General features: G+C 42.3%; 1 protein-coding gene across 1 annotated transcript in view; it reads right to left on the reverse strand.

The window, feature by feature from the left end:
• LOC120022096 (MAP7 domain-containing protein 1-like) overlaps positions 1-15,947 on the reverse strand; it is a 70,797-nt gene extending 54,850 nt beyond the window's left edge. Inside the window, exon 1 of the mRNA XM_038965912.1 lies at positions 15,570-15,947. Within this exon, the coding sequence (XP_038821840.1) occupies positions 15,570-15,627 (58 nt within the window). The 5' untranslated portion in view covers positions 15,628-15,947. The remainder of the gene's footprint in view (positions 1-15,569) is intronic.
• Between the last annotated feature and the right edge of the window lie 7,686 nt (positions 15,948-23,633).

Here is a 23,633-nt window from a genome sequence, read left to right on the forward strand (position 1 = left end):
TCGACAGAAGCCGTGGACACAGGGATAGTCACTGTCACACATGCCAATGTGTAAAGTTGCCCCATGTCCTCATTCAGATTTTTCTGCTTAAGGAGATCAGAGGGACTTTTCCCTTCAAAATCAGTCATAGCATACATTACAGTCAGTTCTGTTTTTAGCTTGGATAGGTCGAACAGTGTTCCGTGACTCTCTGTTAAGCTGGAGAAGGCTGTTTGCGGGAATTTTTTTCCGGTAGGTCTGAAAGTGCCGGGGGTCCAGGAGGGAGAGAAACATTAATTTTTCGTGGTCTTGAAACCTGTTTCGTATCTGGCAAAGAATGTTGTCCAGAATATTGCTGTGGAGTTGTTGATAGTATGTGCGAGGGTCTCCGTGCGCTGGGTGAATTTGAGATGCGCGCTGTGTCATCGTAGATTTGACTGAACCTGCACCTCTCTCGCTCAATTGTGTCACAAAACTCGTTCACCCTTGTCAGGCAGAATTGTACATCCAAAGTTTGTTTCTGTAGAATTCCAAAAAGCACATCCGAATAATTAAAAATCCCATTGAATGTTTCAAGCAAAAAACAAAACTCAAAATCATCCAAACGTGCATTAAATCCATCAGCCATAAGCACAGTATCCCCGTCATGGTCATCATGATGTTCCAGTAAGTGGTTAAACAGCTCCTTTAGGGCAACTCTCTTTTCAAAGACTGCATTGACCAATCTAGATGTATATTGCCACCTCGTTGGGGCAACCTTAGGAAGACGACGCTTGCAGATGTCATCCATCAGTTGCGTGCGCTTAGGGGATCGTGAGAAAAATGCTGCAAGGCCATTGAGGTTGGCAAAGAAGACCTTGCATTCTTTAAGCTTTGAGGCTCCTTGAGTCAGTACTAAATTTAGTCGATGTGCATAGCAGTGAATGAATAAGGCCATCGGTGCCCTCTCCTTAACTTTAGCCTGCACCCCATTGAGTCCAGATGCCATGACTGCTGGCCATCAAAACACTGTGCCACAACTTTATCCAGACTACATTCATTTTCCTCCAAGAAACGGAAAATAAGAGTGGCAATGTCATCAGCTCGCTTGCCGCTTGTCACATCTTCAAATCGGATAAATCGCTCCTTGACCTCTCCTTACAATGTCTAACTTTTCTTGAAAAGTTCGTCTTGAGAATGGCGTTATAATTATATCCTCGACCAAATCGATATCTTCTCCTCCTTCCGCCATTGTGGATTGAAAAAACAGCTTAGTGGTACGCGAATTAATTTGTTTATCAAATTCAGTTTCCTAGTTCTGAAGTTCTGCATAGACCTGCCCATAGGACCTGCCTCTCAATATTGGTAATCCAATCAAAAGACGTGCACGCACTACGCCTGCTAGCTGGCTCCTGTGTAACACTGGAGCCAGCCAGCAGGCGTACAATAGCCAACTCTAAAGCTGATTGGTTGACACTAAATTTTCATTTCCATTCACTTTAAGCTACAAGCGCCCGCACTCTTGATTCTGAAGGCCTGAGGGCAGATTTTAGACCCCTGGCAACACATGATGGCTGAATATGATTGGATAAAAGATCTAACATAAAGACCAGCCCTCCAAATCTCAACCTGGGGCTGGAAGCAGTGCAACCAAAAGGAAAGCTATGAAATGAAGAGTATAACTCTTACTCTGGGGAATAATTTAATACATATTTGTGGGAAAATATATTTAAAAAAATATATATATATTCTGATGATGTTTAGGCCAGCAGAGAAGGCCTTGCTGGCCCTGACGGCCCACCACTGCCTAACCGTAACCCCTAACCCCTAGCTAACGCTAGCCACCTAGTTAAACTAGCTAGCTAATGTTAGCCACAACAAATTGGGGTGGCAGGTGGCCTAGTGGTTAGAGCGTTGGGCCAGTAACCGAAAGGTTGGTGGATTGAATCCCCGAGCTGACTAAGTAAAAAACTTTCATTCTACTTCTGAACAAAGCAACCGACTGTTCCTCATTGTAAATAAGAATTTGTTCTTAACTGACTTGCCTAGTTAAATAAAAGGTCAAATAGAAAATGGAATTAGTTATGAAGAAAATTGTGTATTAGACAGGAATGCACAATGGAGAAGAAAATCGTGTGGTGGACATTTTTTTCTTTGTGTGCCTGTCACGATTATCACATCTATTTCAGGATAATCTGCGATAGTGGTTACAGTAGATCCCTGTATCAGAGGTCTGCCTGCTTCTCTCCTGTGGTTCTGCTTGAAAAATAAAGGATGCAAGGACCAGGGATATTATTTGTAAACAACCAAAAGAAAATGGTTGCACAGTCACAGGTGGATGACTATCAACCCAGAGAACGGTGGGTTATTTAATCAGATCAACACTCGCAAGGCCGCAGGGCAGTACGGTATCCCAGGGTGTGCTCTCAGAGCATGCACAGATCAATCGGCAGGCATATTCACCGTAATTTTCAACCTCTCCATGTCCTAGTCTGTAATGTTCAACCTCTCCATGTCCCAGTCTGTAATGTTCAACCTCTCCTTGTCCCAGTCTGTAATGATCAACCTCTCCTCGTCCCAGTCTGTAATGTTCAACCTCTCCTCGTCCCAGTCTGTAATGTTCAACCTCTCCTCGTCCCAGTCTGTAATGTTCAACCTCTCCTCGTCCCAGTCTGTAATGTTCAACCTCTCCTCGTCCCAGTCTGTAATGTTCAACCTCTCCTCGTCCCAGTCTGTAATGTTCAACCTCTCCTCGTCCCAGTCTGTAATGTTCAACCTCTCCTCGTCCCAGTCTGTAATGTTCAACCTCTCCATGTCCCAGTCTGTAATGTTCAACCTCTCCTTGTCCCAGTCTGTAATGTTCAACCTCTCCATGTCCCAGTCTGTAATCCTCACGTCTTTAACTGACCACCATCATTCCTGTTCCTAAGAACTCTAAGGCTTCATGCCACAATGACTACTGCCTTGTATCACTCACATCTGTAATCATGAAATGCTTTGAAAGACTGGTTATGGCACACATCAACTCCATCATCCCAGACACCCTTGAGACCCACTCAAATTTGCAAACCACCCCAACAGATCCATAGACAACGCAATCTCAATTGCACTCCACACTGCCCTCACCCACCTAGATAAGAGGAATACCTGTGTAAGAAGGCTGTTCATTGACTACAGCTCAAAGTTCAACACCGTTGTCCCTTCAAAGCTCGTCACCAATGCTTAAGACCATGGGACTGAACACCGTCCTCTGCAACTGGATCCTGGACTTCCTGACGGGCCGCCCCCAGGTGGTGAGGGTAGGCAAGATCACCCCTCAACTCTCAAAACGGGGACCCCTCAGGGGTGCGTACTTAGTCCCCTCCTATACACCCTGTTCACCCACAACTGTGTGGCCATGCACAACTCCAACACCATCATTAAGTTGCTGACGACACAACGGTGGTTGGCCTGATCACCGGCGACGATGAGACAGCCTACTGGGAAGAGGTCAGTGATCTGACAGTGTGGTGCCGGGACAACAACCTCTCCCTCAATGTCAGTAAGACCAAGGAGCTGATCGTGGACTACAAGAAAGAGGGGGGGGCGGGGGGGCATTCCCCCATCCACATCAACGGGGCTGCAGTGGAGTGTGTCGAGAGCTTCAAGTTCCTCTGTGTCCAAATCACTAAGGACTTAAAATGGTCCACATATAAGCGTTACAGTTGTGAAGAAGGCGCGACAGCACCTCTTCCCCCTCAGGAGGTTGAAAAGGTTTGGCATGGGCCCTCAAATCCTCAAAAAGTTTTAAGAACGCATCATTGAGAGCATCATGACCGGCTGTATCACTGCTTGGTGTGGCAACAGCACCACCCTCGATCGCATGGTGCTGCAGAGGGTGGTGCGGAAAGCCAGAACATCACTGGGACATAGCTCCCTGTCATCCAGGACATCTATATCAGGCGGTGTGAAAGGAAGGCCCGGAAAATTGTTAAAGACACCAACCACCCAAGCCAGACTTATTCTCTCTGCTTCTGCACAGAAAGCGGTACCAGTGCCTCAAGTCTGACACCAACAGGCTCCTGAACAACTTCGATCCCCAAGCCAAAAGACTGCTAAATAGCTACACAAACTATCTGAGTTGGCCCTTTTGTTTAATTTTTAGGGTCTCTATACACACTGACAGGACTCTTCACACTCACGCACAATGACACTCCAACACACACACACACACGCAAGCACACAATTTAATCACACATACATAACATTAACATGCACACACATTTATACTGACTCTACACATACTCACATACAATCATCATTTACGCTGCTGCTACTCTGTTTATCATTATCCTGATGCCTAGTCACTTTACCCCTATACATATATCCCTATACATATCTCCCTCTGTTACTCCAGGATCCCTGCACATTGTTAATATGGTACTGGAACTGACCCTGTATACGGCTTACTTACTTTCTCGTGTTCTTCTTATTTCTCGTGTGTTTTTTGTTCTACCTCATGTTATTTTTTAGTATTACATTGATATTGATGAATGCGTTGTTGGGTTTAGAGACTTGCAAGAAAGTTCTCCCTGTACTTGTACACGTGACATTAAAACTTGAAACATGGCTACAGGACAACGGGGCAGGACAACGGGGCAGGACAACGGGGCAGGACAACGGGGCAGGACAACAGGGCAGGACAACAGGAAGAAGTGTTCTGGTTCACAGCTGGATAGCACTTCCCCAGAGCAACACTTACAGAGCTCTAATATAATTGTGGACTATACAGTGCATTCGGAAAAGTATTCAGACCCCTTGACTTTTCTTCGTTTTTTTGTTACGTTACAGCTTTATTCTAAAATGGATTCAATTGTTTTTGATTACAAAAATAAAAAATATTCTCTTTTAAATTTTTTATACATTTGCAAAAAATTATAAAAACCTGTTTTCGCTTTGTGGTATTGGGGTATTGTGTGTAGATTGATGGGGGAAAAAAACATGTTTTCATCAATTTTGGAATAAGGTTGTAACGTAACAAAATGTGGAAAAAGTCAAGGGGTCTGAACACTTTCCGAATGCACTGTATATTGAATGGGTAAAAAAATTGTTAAATCACATTAACTTCTGTAGATCAATGAAGTATTTCACCCATATTTATGCATACTGCTATTTAAATCAGTAGATGTGTTAAACATTACATACAAGCAATGCAGCAATCTGCTTGTTACAAAGTCTATTCAAGTTTAATGCAAAAGGGTGGACAGATGCCATCCTACCAGCTTGCATAGCAAGAAATCAAGTACTTAACACATAAAATGGATTAAATTGTATCAAAATTACCAAAGTAAACTTTAATGGTGCGACAATCCTGCCCCGGGGACATGTACTGTAAAACTGTGTGTGCTGCAGAAAAGCAGAAGAGGGGAAAGAAAGTGCCTCTGGTCTGGTTGTAATACAATAACTAGTCAGAGAGGGACCTTACTAACTAACAGATTCAACAGGCCCTATAATGAATATGATGGATCACCTTACTTCCTGGATCTGGATCCAAATAATAATAATAATAATAATACATTATATTTATATAGTGCTTTTCAAGGACCTAAAGTCACTTAATACAAATTTTAAAAAACAGGCAGAAGTGAAGATTGAATGAAACTACAATAGATTGAATATTGTTCTAACAAAACAAGAACAAAAATGGAGAAATATGAAACTATGAGAACAAAAATATCCAATAACTAGGCCTATGCTTCAACAGTAGCTCAAATTAAACCATGCATATTAAAACACTATACTGTGTGTTTAGCAACACTAATTAGTGAGTAATCTGCATAAATATGCATGTAACCACACTTTAAAAGCAAATTAACATGAGAAGCATGGACTAGATAAAATGCATTGTCTTGTTAGCCATTGTCTTTCCATCTTAATTATTCACATTGTGACCCCCTTTTTCCTGCTACTTCGAATTACACACATCCTGCTTTTAACTCAATCTAAATCTGTGATGCAGTTTCACAGAAGAAAAACAGAATCGAACACACACACCTTTATCTGTTAAAATCAACCAAATGTAGATACATATTCCATCAGATGTTTCTGTATTTCATTTCCAATAAATTTGCTCATATTTCTAAAAAACTATTTTCATTTTGTCATTATAGGTTACTGCGTGTAGATGGGTGACAAACAAAATAAATGTAATCCATTGTAAATTCAGGCTGTAACACAACAAAATGTGGACGAAGTCAAGGGGGAGGGAAAACCACCCGAAGGCACTGTAGCTGTATTTCTTACGTACCGAATATTGAATTGGCTACAATGGGAAATCCTAGTAGTCACAAAGCAGAGTTGAGGCACCTACTACAGCCCCCCCCAACTGGCATATCATGTTAAACTCATGACTGTTTGTTTTCTTTTAATCTGTAAGGAAGCATTTAAATAAAATTGGATCTTTGGGTAAGAAAGGTAGTAACAAGGGAACGGATGAGGGAATAGTTTACCCGTAAAAACAATAGAATTTTAACATAGCTCATAGTCAGACATCAAAGGTTTTCCTCATGTTCAACAGTCTTCTTGACATCCCTGTCACTGACGGCCATTTTCGGCTCAAGGGGAGCTTTTATATTCAAATCCAAGGCAAGAACATTTCTTAGATTTTTTACAATGTTTTGTTGTCTTGTGCTATTTTGTTTGTCGGGGCACAGTGGCTTGTTCAAGCATCTGGGAGTGATCATGAGAGTGACGCAGCTAAGGTTGCAAAGGGAGGGTACTGGAACTTTCCAAGTGCTTGGGCCTCCCGAGTGGTGCTAGAGGTGTCACTACAGACCGGGGTTCGATCGCGGGCTGTGTCAGTCGTCAGTTGAGCGGTGTTTCTTCCGACACATTATTGCGGCTAGGTTCCGGGTTAAGCGGTCGGGTGTTAAGAAGTGCGGTTTGGCGGGTCATGTTTCGGGGGACTCAAGACTCGACCTTCCCTCCCGAGCGCGTTGGGGAGTTGCAGCGATGAGACAAGATTGAAATTGGGGAGAAAAAGGGGATTAAAAAAAAAAGACAAATAATAAAAAATAATAATAATACTAATAATAGAATAACCAGTGCTTGACTTGGATGAAAGAGGTGCAGGAGTTGTCTTTTTCCAAGTCCTTCACAGAAATGATCAAATGGCATTATACTATAGACCTCTGATTATTCACTGTTAAGGGTTAAGGGTTCATACGCATTTTGACAGATGGAATTCCATGACTTTTCCACAACTTTTAACCACATTTCCATGACCAGTAATTGGTGGTGTCTATGTAGCGTACATGAAAAGGTCAGCATAGCAGAAGGCTGCTGGTTTCTGATCCCATGTAGGCCTACGATCTCCTGCCTTTGTGTCCTTGATCAAGGCACTTAACCCCTCACTAATGAGAATAACTACACTGTTAGACTACTGTATAAAACACATGTGGTCAACCCTCCACCTGGAGAGCTACTGGGCCTGCAGGCTTTTGATCCAACCCTGAAACACACCCGAGTCTGCTTATCAAGGTGGTGTTGTGCAGCTGATGGTTAGGCTACAGTGTGGTGTGTTAGACCAGGGCTGATGGTTAGGCTACAGTGTGGTGTATTAGACCAGGGCTGATGTTTAGGCTACAGTGTGGTGTATTAGACCAGGGGTGATGTTTAGGCTACAGTGTGGTGTATTAGACCAGGGCTGATGTTTTGGCTACAGTGTGGTGTATTAGACCAGGGCTGGAACAAAAGCGTGCACAACCAGTAGCTCTCCTGCAGGATGGTTGACCACCTCAATATAAAACATTGCAACATTACAATCAAAAAGTTTAATGTCTTTATACAAGTGTTCCCTCATTAAATTAATCAGGAATAATATGGTTAAGGCAGGCTACTTCAAAGCAAGGTTGCTTAACTAAGACATGTTTATCTATAACCTTAAGGCTAAAATATTCATGTTTCAAGGGAGGTCTATGCACAGCATGGAAGTTATTTGTCAATTAGGCTATTCTTAGCATTTTTTTTAATGTTGTCGGAATGACATGGCTAGTCTACTGTTTAATAGAGGGGAACTCCAGCTTTCCAATAGCGCGGTCAGATTTATTTCTCAACAGTGCCGGGTGAAAAACCACGAGTCAACAACATTAATACTTATACTGTAGCTAAATAGTTAACTAGCGAGACAGCTTGTAGTTCGGCAGTGGCTTCAGAAAGCATTCCCACCCCTTTACTGGTTCACCATTTTGTTGTGTTACAACTTCCAATTAAAATTGATTACATTGAGGTTTTGTGTCACTGAACTACACACAATACCCCATCATGTCAAAGTGGAATTTTGTTTGTAGAAAGTTTTTGACATTAATAAAATGATTAAAAGCTGAAAAAAATAACAATTCGCATAATAAGTTGCATGGACTCATTCTGTGTTGAATAATAGTGGTTAACATGATTTTTTTAAATGACTACCCCATCTCTATACCCCGCACATACAATTACAGTGCCTGACATAATTATTGGGAAAGGGAAGCTTTTTTTCTTCTTTTGGCTCTATCCTTCAAAAGTTTGAAATCAAACAATGACTATGAGGTTAAAGTGCAGAATGTCAGCTATAATGTGAGCGTATTGCCATCCATATCAAGTGAACCGTTTAGAAATTAAGCACATTTTGTACAGAGTACCCCCATTTTAGGGGAGCAAAAGTATTAGGACAAATTCACTTATGTGTGTATTAAAGTAGTAAAAAGTTAAGTATTTGTTCCCATATTCATAGCACGCAATGACTACGTCAAGCTTGTGACTACAAATGTGTTGGATGCATTTGCTGTTTTTTTTGGTTGTGTTTCAGATTATTTTGTGCCCAATAGAAATTAATGGTAAATAATGTACGGTATCGTTTTGGAGTTACTTTTATTGTAAATAAGAATATGTTTCTAAACACTTCTATATTAATGTGGATGCTACCATGATTACGGATAATCCCGAATGAATCGTGAATAATAATGACTGAGAAAGTTACAGATGCCAAATATCATACCCAATATCATACCCCCAAGACATGCTAGACCAGAGATGGGCAAACTTTTTGGCTCGAGGGCCACATCAGGATTTTGAAATTCAACGGAGGGATGCATTTTTTGGGGGACCAATTGGTTGTTTAAATCTATTTGCGGGGGCCCCCCAAGTGGCGCAGCGGTCTAAGGCACTGCATCGCAGTGCTTGAGGCGTCACTACAGACCCGGGTTCGATCTCAGGTGGTGTCACAGCTGGCCGTGACTGGGAGACCCATGAGGCGGCGCACAATTGGCCCAGCGTCTCCGGGTTAGGAGAGGGTTTGATAGGCTGAGATTTTCTTGTCCCATCGTGCTCTAGCGACTCCTGTGGCGGGCCAGGCGCATGCACGCTGACACGGTCGCAAGGTGTACAGTGTTTCCTCCGACACATTGGTCCGGCTGGCTTCTGGGTTAAGCGGGAATTGTGTCAGGAAGCAGTGTGGCTTGGCAGGGTCGTGTTTCGGAGGACACACGGCTCTCGACCTTCGCCTCTCCTGAGTCCATACGGGAGTTGCAGCGATTGGATAAGACTATCTACCAATTGGATATCACAAAATTGGGGAGAAAAAAGGGGCAAAAAATATATATAATAATGAAAAATGTTGATGTCTCGTGGGCTGGATTGAAGTGCTCGGCGGGCCATACTTTGCCCCCCCCCCCCCCCCCCCCCCCTTGTGCTAGCCTCTCACAATTACAATAACAGGGGAGGTTAGATTTTTTTGTGGGGAGGTATGATATTTGTGCGTCTAACTTTCTCACGCATAATTATTCACGGTTCATTCAGGAAACATGGGTTATTACAAATAGAATGAAAAAAGCTGTAATATTATCCTAAATATAAACCATCAACTTAGCGAATCCCATTGGTGTTTAATATGAGGGTTTCAGCATGAAATCGAGAGTTTGGGACTATAAGGTTGTATCTGCATTTAATGTCCAAATGTTGTTATTGACATAGCCTTGTTCTATTTCTGTCACAGAATTCCATTGTTTCTCCCTTCCTATATGTGTAATAGAATTTCTTGACACAGTAAAATTGATCTCTGAGGAAAATATGAGAGGCCTAGAGACATGATAGGATTCCTCAGTAATTAAAAACAGACATTAGAATCTTACATTAGTCATCAATGACTTCAGTGTTTCACAACGGGAACGGAAACGTGAGCCCGTCTCTGGATAGGCTACCATCCCAAATAGCACCCTATTCCTTACATAGTAACCTACGTTTGACGAGAACACAATAGGGACTAGGGTGCCATTTGGGACGTCCTCTAAGGCGATGACCTCGTCTGTCTCTATACACTACAGGATGTCTCTAGGCACTACAGGATGAAGCTCTTCCTCTAGTTCCTGTGGGAGAGGTCAGTGACCATGGCCTTGATTTATACCAGCTTGAGTTGCACGGTGAGTGTGTGTATGTGGCTGCTACTGCTCGCTGACGTGGAGCGCTCTGGGCTCGGTTTCCCGATAGCGATGGAACTTTAGCTTCTGAGTGTTTTAACGATGCGTCGTTCCTGCAACGGCCGAAGACGTAACATGCGTTTCTCAAAACACCAGCAGAGAGAATGTCCGCTAAGTGCGTCGTGGAGACATATGTCGATACTGATAGGATCGAGAGAAGAAGAACGAAAAACGCAGCGATGCTCTCAGATCAGCTATTACCATTCAAATCTTACCTTATTAACATTATAATTATTCCACAATACTGACGACGCATCAGCTCCCAGAAAGATATTATTATTATTATTGGCGGCAAATATTGAGGCGACTTATTCTAATATATAAGTCGCCTCAATAAGGATGCATTAAATCAAGCTTTGGCACGTAATGTTGCTACACACCATGAAATATATTGAGGAAAAAATGACAGACAGTAGCCTACAATTAGCAAAATAATAAAATCAAAACCTATTTTATTTCTCACATGCGCCGAATACAACCTTACCGTGAAATGATTACTTACAAGCCCTTAACCGACAATGCAGTTCAAGAAATAGAATTAAGAAAATATTTACTTTAAAAAAAATATATAATAATATAGATCTCAATTGAATGAACATGACATTTATTTAAATATTATTTAGTTATATGCCTATGTGGCCTGTACTGTTAATTATCTTTTAAATTTGGTCATATGGGTTTTCATTTCAAACATTGTTTTATCCTTGTTTGTAACAAGTCCAATGACATTGTCAACTATGTATTTATAGTCAGCTTAGTTCTGTCACAGAGAAACAGACATCTTGATTCTATGTTTAGCAGATATATTCTATGTAGGCCTATATCTAATGAAACACTTAGCTGTTGTAAGTGGTCTGAGGCAGTCAGTCTGTAAAAAACAAGCGTTTTCAAGTGCAACTTTAGTAACAATGGTTTTGCGAAACAGCTCTGAGATGTAACGCTCCTCCTATGAAGGTTTTAACCATGAATCTTAGCCGTGTTTCTACATCTGCATTGCTTGCTGTTTGGGGTTTTAGGCTCGGTTTCTGTATAGCACTTTATGACATCTGTTGACGTAAAAAGGACTTTATAAATACATTTGATTGATTGATTAAAGGGATACTTTGGGATTTTGGGAATCGCCAGAGTCAGATGAACTTATGGATACCATTTTTATGTCGCTGCATCCAGTATGAAGGAAGTTAGAGAGAGTTTTGTGAGCCAATGCTAACTAGTGTTAGTGCAATGACTGGAAGTCTATGGTATCTACAAGCATGCTATCAGTTACCATGTACTTCCAGTCATTACACTAATGCTAGTTAGCAAGTGCGCTAAAGCTAGTTAGCAACTTCCTTCAAACTGTACACACAGACACATAAAAGTGGTTTCCACAAGTTCATCTCACTCTGGAGAAGGAGACAAAAGGCTTCATTGCCAAAATCCTGAAGTATCCCTTTAAGATGTTTTTAGGAAGCTGAGCCCAGATCTGTCTGCCTGAGAAACAGACACCTCCCTCCCTCCCTTCTCAGACGCCTACTGACCCAGCTAATACCACAATAACATCCCTAGCTACCCTCCTAACCCGTCACTCCCCCCTGCTCGCTCGCAGCAGATATGACCCTCTGGAAAAGAATACCTCACATTCTAACATGGCCCTTCCACACCCATCCCAACCCCTCCTCTCCCGAACGCACAGACAAACACAGTACCCCTGGCAATAGGAGACAAAACTGAAACTGAGAATTTCAACATGTCTGACTAAACCTCCCGGGTGGCGCAGTGGTCTAGGGCACTGCATCGCAGTGCTAGCTGCGCCACCAGAGTCTCTGGGTTCGCGCCCAGGCTCTGTCGCAGCCGGCCGCAACCGGGAGGTCCATGGGGCGACGCACAATTGGCATAGCGTCGTCCGGGTTAGGGAGGGTTTGGCCGGTAGGGATATCCTTGTCTCAGTATGTAAAATGTAATAAAAATGTATGCACTCTACTGTAAGTCGCTCTGGATAAGAGCGTCTGCTAAATGACTAAAATGTAAATGTAACTAAAGGAGAAATGAGAGAAGGTACTTTGTTATTTTCCGTAGTCAGTCTACCCCTCTAATTCAGCCCCTCTCTTAGCAGTAAATGTAATGGACGCTATAGGCTAAATACAAGGTAATCACAACACGGTATGCAAAATGTTATCTTAATCATGTGTATTACAGTATGCTGTAATACATCACCAATCACGTGTATTCACATGATGACAAAGCCATTTGTTTTTCAACTGTTTTAATGAGAGAGAATGAGGGAACTTCTGTGTGGGGGGTCGCCCTGAAGCCCAAATCTACGAATGCGTCCCAAATGGTATCATATGCCTATATAGTGCACTACTTTGGACCAGAGCCCATAGACTACATTTCCAGGCCAACTGTGATCTTGAATGTGGGCCAGGAACATTGCATCAGGAAAACTTTGAGAGAGTGGAAGAGGGTCCACGTCAGTCCACGTCCCATGATTACTTCCACAGAAGAGAAGCTCTATTGTCTTGGAGCTCTATTCAAAGTTCTCCAGTTTAAAAACAAATTTGCAACCAAGCAGATAACCTAAATAAAATCTGTGTTTTGAAACGTAAAAAACTTTTGTCAGTTCAGATCGTGACTGATAGTAGGCCTTATATACCACGGAACAGACTTACAAACACTTGCAGTATACTGCCAGTCCTCGGGATTTCAGTGATATCATATACAATACCACACATGTTCAAAAACACTTTCTGTCTGTATTAAACAAAAGCTGATTCATTGTCTTGACGAGGAAACGGGTGCCTCACTGCCTTTCCTTTTGTGGTCCCAAATGGCACCCTATTCCCTTTACAGTGCACTACCTCTGACCAAGGTCCATAGGGCTCCAGTCAAAAGTAGTGTACTATAGAGGGAATAGGGGGCCATTCGGGATGTAACCCTTTTGTGAGCTGCAAACAGAGCTTCTTTGAACGTCATATCTTGGAGGGGCTTGGTCTCATGGCTGCCTCAACTACAAAGCCACTAATGTTGCTCTACAAGAGGACTCTGGTGCTTGTCGCTCTGTCTCAATGTCATGATGGCCCTCTAGCCTCCGGGCCTTCACATAGCTAACCAGAGGAGCCCTATCCCTGAAGTGTCTCTCTACAGTCAGTGTCCCTCTCCAGTCTACCCGGCATCATGGCACTGCTCCAAGAGACAGGAGGTCAAGGGGAGAGTCTAACTGCAATAAGGTCGCGTCCTAAATGGCAGCTTATTACATATAAAGTGTCTGTCTGTCTCTTTCTCTGTCTGTGTCTGTCTGTCTGTCACAGGAGGTCAAATCAAACACCAGCCACAGGATAAGAGAAACAGGGTTCTCCCGTCACAGTGCTGGAGGTCAAATCAACGCCAGCCACAGGATAAGAGAAACAGGGTTCTCCTGTCACAGTGCTGGAGGTCAAATCAAACACCAGCCACAGGATAAGAGAAACAGGGTTCTCCTGTCACAGTGCTGGAGGTCAAATCAAACACCAGCCACAGGATAAGAGAAACAGGGTTCTCCTGTCACAGTGCTGGAGGTCAAATCAAACACCAGCCACAGGATAAGAGAAACAGGGTTCTCCTGTCACAGTGCTGGAGGTCAAATCAACGCCAGCCACAGGATAAGAGAAACAGGGTTCTCCTGTCACAGTGCTGGAGGTCAAATCAAACACCAGCCACAGGATAAGAGAAACAGGGTTCTCCCGTCACAGTGCTGGAGGTCAAATCAACGCCAGCCACAGGATAAGAGAAACAGGGTTCTCCTGTCACAGTGCTGGAGGTCAAATCAAACACCAGCCACAGGATAAGAGAAACAGGGTTCTCCCGTCACAGTGCTGGAGGTCAAATCAAACAGCAGCCACAGGATAAGAGAAACAGGGTTCTCCTGTCACAGTGCTGGAGGTCAAATCAAACACCAGCCACAGGATAAGAGAAACAGGGTTCTCCTGTCACAGTGCTGGAGGTCAAATCAACGCCTAGCCACGGGATAAGAGAAAGTCTGTGACAATGACGATGACGCAAGCATTCTCTCCTGAATCGCAGCATCCGGCCAGTGTTGACCATAGTACCATGCTTCTGGAATGATGAAGAGCTGCAGCACAGCAGTTCTGCCTCCATCAAGTGCCTGCCTTCCTCATCAAGAGGAAGAGCAGGGTTACCCTTACCAGCCTCCAGTGACCAAACCATCCACAAGGCTGGTGGAGGGGTAGACTAGAGGAATACAACAGTGTATTACTGTACATCCCAATATGTTAGCCTATTCTTCACACCATCAAATCACCATTCAAACACAAATGTTAATACAAGGCATTATGATGGCCAAGATAACAGCCGTCACTGCTATCAGCTGGTTCATGACTAGAGGGTGTAATCAGACCAGGCCAGACCACTGCTAGCTCTGGTCCAGGGCGAACGTGCACTACGCCTTGGACCAGAGCTAACCGACTGCATGGGCCAGGTTTGCTGGTGGAATATTATTGTTTGTTACCAAGGTGCTGGTCTGCTATGGTAATCTATTTTGAGGTATAGGGTTTGACGCTGACAGCAACTGGACACTATAAAGACACCAGCAGATTTCCAAAGTCAGGTTAATTTGATAACGGCATTGTTTGTTTCTGGTGCTGGATTGGTTCATTGGTAATGGATGGTAATAAAGAATACATATAGGTTGCGGTATTTCCCAGCACTCTGGCCAAGGAAAGATGTCAGGGCATTTTGCACTATTATGAGCATGCATCTTACTGGTCATTTAAATCGGGATAGCAGGTGGCCAAAAGGCAACAAAAAACCGGCATTGCTGTTTTGGTGAAAAAAGGTCTGTTAGGAATAGTAGGCTATCAATCAATAAGATATCAATTACGTTGTTGTTTTTTTAAATTCATGTTTATGTGAATGCCTATTCAAATGGTGGCCTGTTGATTTTGATTGAACAGATCAAACAGAATGCTTTGGCATGCGCAGGCACATATATTTTATCAACACGTACATGAATACCAACACATTTACTTCAAGCATTCAATCCCCCCACTGTTGAAATATATTTGATTGTTCATTTGATCCTTTAGCCCCGCATTACGTGTGGCTAATGTGTCCTATGTAGGCGAGTATAAAATAACTTACATTTATCTGTTAATGTCAGTTTCTCCTCAATTCTTTTCTCAAGATCGTTGTATTCCATTTTTTCAATTCAAGCGATTGTCAGTCCCTTTCCAGTTGCAGTCATTCCTCAAATATATCGAAGGACAGGAGGGGGGGAAAAACTCTCTGTATACTCAGATCACCAACATGCTCTTCGTAAATCCAAGAGGGAACGGTAGGGAACAAAATGATAGAATAACTAGACAGAAAAACGGGTGAGAAAAATCACGATGACAAGTAGTCTATGTACGTCTCCCTTATTTACTCTTGAACTACAGACCTTGTCACTGTCAGATCATATTGTTTGACAAATTAATATCAACAGAGTTGACCAACGAAAAAGTCCGAGCTAGGCAGAGACTTAATCGTAGCAATAGGACTGCTTGTGGAATATCTGTGCCGGACAGCCGCTGCCTGCCTCTCTGATTGACTGTACCATCTATCTTACCGGGGGTAAGCAAAACTCGGTGCACCTACTGATCAAAATAATTTAACCGACAAAATGTTACCAAATGTTAAACACGTCTCGATAATTGATTTACAGTTGCATTTTTTGTATACTTACAGTAGTATATGGGTTTGACGGGGGAAATGGGAGAATATATCGAGCTTGCAAAACAATGATCCCCCCTGTTAGAAATGGTTGCAGCCATCAGATATACACGCTGAATACTCAAAGCAATGTATCTATCTATCTATCTATCTATCTATCTATCTATCTATCTATCTATCTATCTATCTATCTATCTATCTATCTATCTATCTATCTATCTATCTATCTATCTATCTATCTATCTATCTATCTATCTATCTATCTATCTAAGGAGCCCACAGAAATATGTGCTATAGCCATAATAACAGTTTAATGCAGTATTATTAACATGTCATTCATCAAAAGAGGGTTCTTAACATGGATCTCTTGAATTCAGATGAGCTGCCTGTTGCAGTTGGACCTGCATGTTTTCTCATTTGGGTTGCTCTTTATTTTTTTATGTGAGCCAATCAATGGATGGAACGAATAGTCTCACGTGAATCATTTCTGTTTTAATTCATTTAGTCGGTAGTTTGACATTGTGACAAGGTCGTTAAGAATTAATGCGACCTTTTTCACTGTAGGGTTACACATTTATCCTGCAGTCAGAGGTTGGAGTCTGGTGTCTATTTTCCTATTAGGTAAGGCAGGGTGAGTGAGTTAGGCCTGGAACAGCCCTGTGACACAAAGACACATTACAATGAGTGGAACTTCTACTGGATTCACTTACTTTTGCGACTAGGTTTAGACCTACTAAAGCACTCTGAAGAATAGCCTATCATACATTTTTGGATGGGATGGAAAATTACAGTACATCACATGACCAAAGTAAGTAATCATCAGTATTGTAACACCATAAAACAATGGCCTACTTCAATGTCTCCATTATAGATTGTTAGTCCAATGATATTTGCCCTATATTCTGAAAACAATCTCCCCGTGTGGTTTGGTCCCTTGTGTAAAAACTATTAGTCTGTGTATGGACTAAACTACTGAAAGAGCTGCTTCCTGTGCTTGGCCCTCCTATGTTGAACATAATAAACGGCTGGCTCTCTGTACAGCACTTTGAGATATCAGCTGATGTAAGAAGGGCTATATAAATACATTTGATTTGATTTGATTTATGGAGGACTCATTTATTAAAACTTTTTTTTTTAAATAGTTCCAACCACTTGCCCTTTTTACAACGCTTTTAATTCAAAATGAGGTCAATTACAGATGTTTCAAGATAATCTTCATAATGTATGTCTCTGTACATCCATGTCTCATACAGTAATATAATAAATAATACTATATGTCATTTACCAGATGCTTTTATCCAAAGCGACGCATGCATACATTTTACGTAGAGTGGCCCCAGCGTCATTGGTAGGATTTGTCTCTTATACACTGTAAAGATTGATATTGACATTAACAACTGCCTGTTAGATGTACATGATGTATGGCAGTATTCTAGTGTAAAATCATAAACCAGTACACAGGATTACTATTACTAATAGTATAGAGATTCACCTTCTCTTCGCCTTTGTAAAACATTCTGCATTTTGCATCAACACCATGCAGCAGTAGACTCTGCTAAACCACTGCAGATACATTCTTCTGCTAAACCCCTGCAGACTCGAGGGAATAGGGACAGTTCATGTAACATGTCAGAATGCTTTGAATACAGGCAAAATGCATTTCTGGGTGTTGAGACACAAATAAAAAATGCATGACCCACTTAGCGCAGTACAGCAATACAAATATTCTAGAAAGTGTTTACAAGCTTGAGAATCGGAACTGAGGGCAACATCTCAACAAACTATCATGGTCCAAACACACCAAGACAGTCGTGAAGAGGGCACGACAACACCTTTTCACCCTCAGGAGACTGAAAAGATTTGGCATGGGTCCCCAGATCCTCAAAAAGTTCTACACCATCGAGAGCATCCCGACCGGTTACATCACCGTCTGGTATGGCAACTGCTCGGCATCTGACTGTAAGGCGCTACAGAGGGTAGTGCGTACGGCCCAGTACATCACTGGGGCCAAGCTTCCTGCCATCCAGGGCCTCTATACTAGGCGGTGTCAGAGGAAGGCCCAAAAAATTGTCAAAGACTCCAGTCACCCAAGTCATAGACTGTTCTCTCTGCTACTGCGTGGCAAGCGGTACCGTAGTGCCAAGTCTAGGTCCAAAAGGCTCCTTAACAGCTTCTACCCCAAGCCATAAGACTGGTGAACAATTAATCAAACCCAACAATGCAGTAATCAATATCAATGTAATACTAAAAGTAACAAGGTAGAACAAAAACACATGAGAAATAAAAAGAACACGAGAAAGTAAGAGAATCCATCAAGATTCATTGTGTTAGGGAGGATTAAATACACCATCAAGATGAATTGTGTTAGGGAGGATTAAATACACCATCAAGATTCATTGTGTTAGGGAGGATTAAATACACCATCAAGATTCATTGTGTTAGGGAGGATTAAATACACCCAGATGAATTGTGTTAGGGAGGATTAAATGCACCATCAAGATGAATTGTGTTAGGGAGGATTAAATACACCATCAAGATGAATTGTGTTAGGGAGGATTAAATACACCATCAAGATGAATTGTGTTAGGGAGGATTAAATACACCATCAAGATGAATTGTGTTAGGGAGGATTAAATACACCATCAAGATGAATTGTGTTCGGGAGGATTAAATACACCCAGATGAATTGTGTTAGGGAGGATTAAATACACCATCAAGATGAATTGTGTTAGGGAGGATTAAATACACCATCAAGATAAATTGTGTTCGGGAGGATTAAATACACCCAGATGAATTGTGTTAGGGAGGATTAAATACACCATCAAGATGAATTGTGTTAGGTGGGGATGAAATGCACCATCAAGATGAATTGTGTTAGGTGGGGATGAAATGCACCATCAAGATGAATTGTGTTAGGTGGGGATGAAATACACCTAGATGAATTGTGTTTGGGGAGGATGTTGCTGATCCATCTAATGAATACTACCCATAGAAATATACACTGCTCAAAAAAATAAAGGGAACACTTAAACAACACAATGTAACTCCAAGTCAATCACACTTCTGTGAAATCAAACTGTCCACTTAGGAAGCAACACTGATTGACAATACATTTCACATGCTGTTGTGCAAATGGAATAGACAAAAGGTGGAAATTATAGGCAATTAGCAAGACACCCCCAATAAAGGAATGGTTCTGCAGGTGGTGACCACTGACCACTTCTCAGTTCCTATGCTTCCTGGCTGATGTTTTGGTCACTTTTGAATGCTGGCGGTGCTTTTACTCTAGTGGTAGCATGAGACGGAGTCTACAACCCACACAAGTGGCTCAGGTAGTGCAGTTCATCCAGGATGGCACATCAATGCGAGCTGTGGCAAAAAGGTTTGCTGTTTCTGTCAGCGTAGTGTCCAGAGCATGGAGGCGCTACCAGGAGACAGGCCAGTACATCAGGAGACGTGGAGGAGGCCGTAGGAGGGCAACAACCCAGCAGCAGGACCACTACCTCCGCCTTTGTGCAAGGAGGAGCACTACCAGAGCCCTGCAAAATGACCTCCAGCAGGCCACAAATGTGCATTACAAATGTCATATTATGTATTTATACAGTGTTGTAACGATGTGCAAATAGTTAAAGCACAAAAGGGAAAATAAATAAACATAAATATGGGTTGTGTTTACAATGGTGTTTGTTCTTCACTGGTTGCCCTTTTCTTGTGGCAACAGGTCACAAATCTTGCTGCTGTGATGGCACACTGTGGTATTTCACCCAGTAGAAATGGGAGTTTATCAAAATCGGGTTTGTTTTCAAATTCTTTGTGGATCTGTGTAATCTGAGGGAAATATATGTCTCTAATATGGTCATACATTTGGCAGGAGGTTAGGAAGTGCAGCTCAGTTTCCACCTCATTTTGTGGGCAGTGTGCACATAGCCTGTCTTCTCTTGAGAGCCAGGTCTGCCTATGCCGGCCTTTCTCAATAGCAAGGCTATGCTCACTGAGTCTGTGCATAGTAAAAGCTTTCCTTAAGTTTGGGTCAGTCACAGTGGTCAGGTATTCTGCCACTGTGTATTCTCTGTTTAGGGCCAAATAGCATTCTAGTTTGCTCTGTTTTTTTTGTTAATTCTTTCCAATGTGTCAAGTAATTATCTTTTTGTTTTCTCATGATTTGGTTGGGTCTAATTGTGGTACTGTCCTGGGGCTCTGTGGGGTCTGTTTGTGAAGAGCTTGCTTAGGGGACTCTTCTCCAGGTGTATCTCTCTGTAGGTGATGGCTTTGTTATGGAAGGTTTGGGAATCGCTTCCTTTTAGGTGGTTGTAGAATTTAACGTCTCTTTTCTGGATTTTGATAATTTGTGGGTATCGGCCTAATTCTGCTCTGTATGCATTATTTGGTGTCTTTCTCTCTCTCTCTCTCTCTCATACACTACAAGGCACTTATACATATGTACGGCCAGTTAAGACATTATGCGACAGTGTTTTCAGGTTAATTAATACATTCCATAATTTCCTTCATTCTTCTCTTATTTCTTGCTCCCTGAAAGTTCCTGTTTGAGAATACTGTAAATGCAACAATGCAGTGCATTCCACCAGGCTCCAATTCATGTTTGTGCTGTCTTCAGTATGAAAATAGAATTGATGATTCCTGTCATGATTCCTGAGGGCTTGTGTCCCACTGCTGATACAAACAGCCATTACGTAGCCAATTCTTCCACAAATCATCCCATTAATGTTTAACAGCTATACAAAAGGAAGATGGATACATGAATGGGTTCTTTGTTGAGCTGAGGATGATTTTAAGACACTGATGACGATGTTAAGTCACTGAGGACGATGTTAAGTCACTGATGATGATGTTAAGTCACTGATGACCATGTTAAGTCAATGATGACCATGTTAAGACACTTATGACCTTGTTAAGTCACTGATGACGATTTTAAGTCAATGATGACAATATTAAGTCACTGATGACCATGTTAAGCCACTGATGACGGTATTAAGTCACGGATGACCATGTTAAGTCACTGATGACCATGTTAAGTCACTGATGACCATGTTAAGTCACTGATGACGATTTTAAGTCACTGATGATGATGAAAGAATAACCATCCTACATGTAGGTTCCACTTGTGCTAATCTCCATACACTCATCTATCCCTCCAGTTGTCCACCTATCCATCATTTATCCCATCCATCCATCCATCCATCCATCCATCCATCCATCCATCCATCCATCCATCCATCCATCCATCCATCCATCCATCCATCCATCCATCCATCCATCCATCCATCCATCCATCCATCCATACCCATCCATCCATCCATCCACCCATCCACCCATCCATCCACCCAGCCACCCACCCATCCATCCATCCATCCATCCATCCATCCATCCATCCATCCATCCATCCATCCATCCATCCATCCATCCATCCATCCATCCATCCATCCATCCATCCATCCAGGCTATTGTAATGTTCGTCGTATGGAGGAAGAGAGGAGGACCAAGGCGCAGCGTGAAAAGTATCCATTTTAATAGAATACGTAACAAACAAACAAAATAACGATAAACGAGAATAACACGAAACGAAACAGTTCTGTCTGGTGCAGACACACAAAGACTGAAGACAACCACCCACAAACCCCAACAGAAAACAGGCTACCTAAATATGGTTCCCAATCAGAGACAGTGACTAACACCTGCCTCTGATTGAGAACCATATCAGGCCAAACACAGAAACGGGAAAACTAGACACACAACATAGAATGCCCACTCAGCTCACGTCCTGACCAACACTAAAAACAAAGAAAACACAAAAGAACTATGGTCAGAACGTGACAGCTATTGCACATGAATAATTAAAGCACAGCTACCAAACTCAACCAATCAAAGCCTCTCACAATCCCACCAGGAGGCAAATCACAATTAACAATAAAACGGAGGTTCTAATTTTGTTAACCACATCGAAGCACTCTGAGATGGAATAAAATCTTGTCTCCACACTCCAGTAAGTATCTCTGGCACTTTTTAAACGTCTTATGCAAATCACTATGAAATAATTGCACCATATTGTGCCCGTAATCCACTGATGTACTTCCAAGTCACAGATATAAGATTAGGCTGACACAATTAGCTCTACCATGAATATGATGGAAGATGCCCTCAGCCACCCCATCACATTAGCACCATTCTGTGGATACTCCAAATGATGAATCCTACAATACAATTGCATCTCTCGTTCCTTTTGTTTTTGCTGATAACTATCAGTAACTTCAGAGCCAAATCTAATTAAAGTGATGAATTAAGGGGTTATTGCTCTTTTTATTTTATAAAACCTCATAAATGTACTTTCCTTAGTTTCAAGAAAGAACGGTTATTGGCTCATGCTGAGTATGTATCATGCCTGTCGGTGCTCTCATGTTTATTTCTATTGGCTAAGAAGTATGGCAATAGAGAGTGAGATTACAGATATCAGCGTTAAATTGTAATTAGGTTTAGGGTCAGTCAGGTGTCTCGCTGCACACCTACTTACCATACAGTACCAGTACATGGGGATAGATCTCACAAGAATACGCAGACATTCCCAAATGCACACACTCACAACAAAAGGCTGTCTCAGGAAGGGCCCCTTTGAATGAACATGCTTATACTTGCCCAATTTGACTACAAGCTATAATGGAGCTCAGACAGCTCCCATAAAGCCAGAGGTATGTGTTCCAGTGTCTCTGTCCCCTTTGGCACTTCAACTACAACACTAGTGGCTTCAGACAACAGCAGTTGAGCCAATAGTTTAAATGTCAGGAAATAAATCCACCGGGGGCAGCTGAAATCAAGGTCAGAGTAGGTAATGCCTCCTCTCTTGAGACCCCCAGATCTCAAAGCTTCCTAATAGTCTAAAACCTACTCTCCCAAGTTTTTATTTTACAAGATTAATTTGTTTTCCTAAAAGTCTTTCAGACCAGTGGAAGACAAGAGGAGTAACAAAAGCAGGGAGCTCAGACAGAAGCCTTGTTTTGGGAGTGAAAGTCATATAACCTGTGGTTTGGTTTTACAGGGAGTGTTTTAGTGGACAGAATACTGAATTGTCTGAATATACAGTATCTGCAGCTGTTCTCCTCAGTCTCACCCCTAAATCAGACCCCCCTACACAGTGTCTCACCCTTAATACAGACCTCCTACCCAGTGTCTCACCCCTTATACAGACCCCCTCCTCAGTGTCTCACCCCTAATACAGACCTCCTCCCCAGAGTACCACCCTTCATACAACTAACCCCCCCCCCCCCCAGTGTCCCACCCCTCAGCACGTCCCAAACAGTTGCTTTGGCTATGTGGTCTCGTGTGCCCAGCTGTTATTGGGGCGTACCGCTGACAGCACGAGGCCTAGCAGTTGTCAAGGACTACTGTACCATTACTGTGAATCCTCTCTGCATTACTGGACAAAAAACATGTGTTTCTTCTTAAGGATATATGGAAATACAATTACTGAATATATGGCTGCAT

This window comes from Salvelinus namaycush, chromosome 27, assembly GCF_016432855.1.
Source record: "Salvelinus namaycush isolate Seneca chromosome 27, SaNama_1.0, whole genome shotgun sequence".
Taxonomy (NCBI): domain Eukaryota; kingdom Metazoa; phylum Chordata; class Actinopteri; order Salmoniformes; family Salmonidae; genus Salvelinus; species Salvelinus namaycush.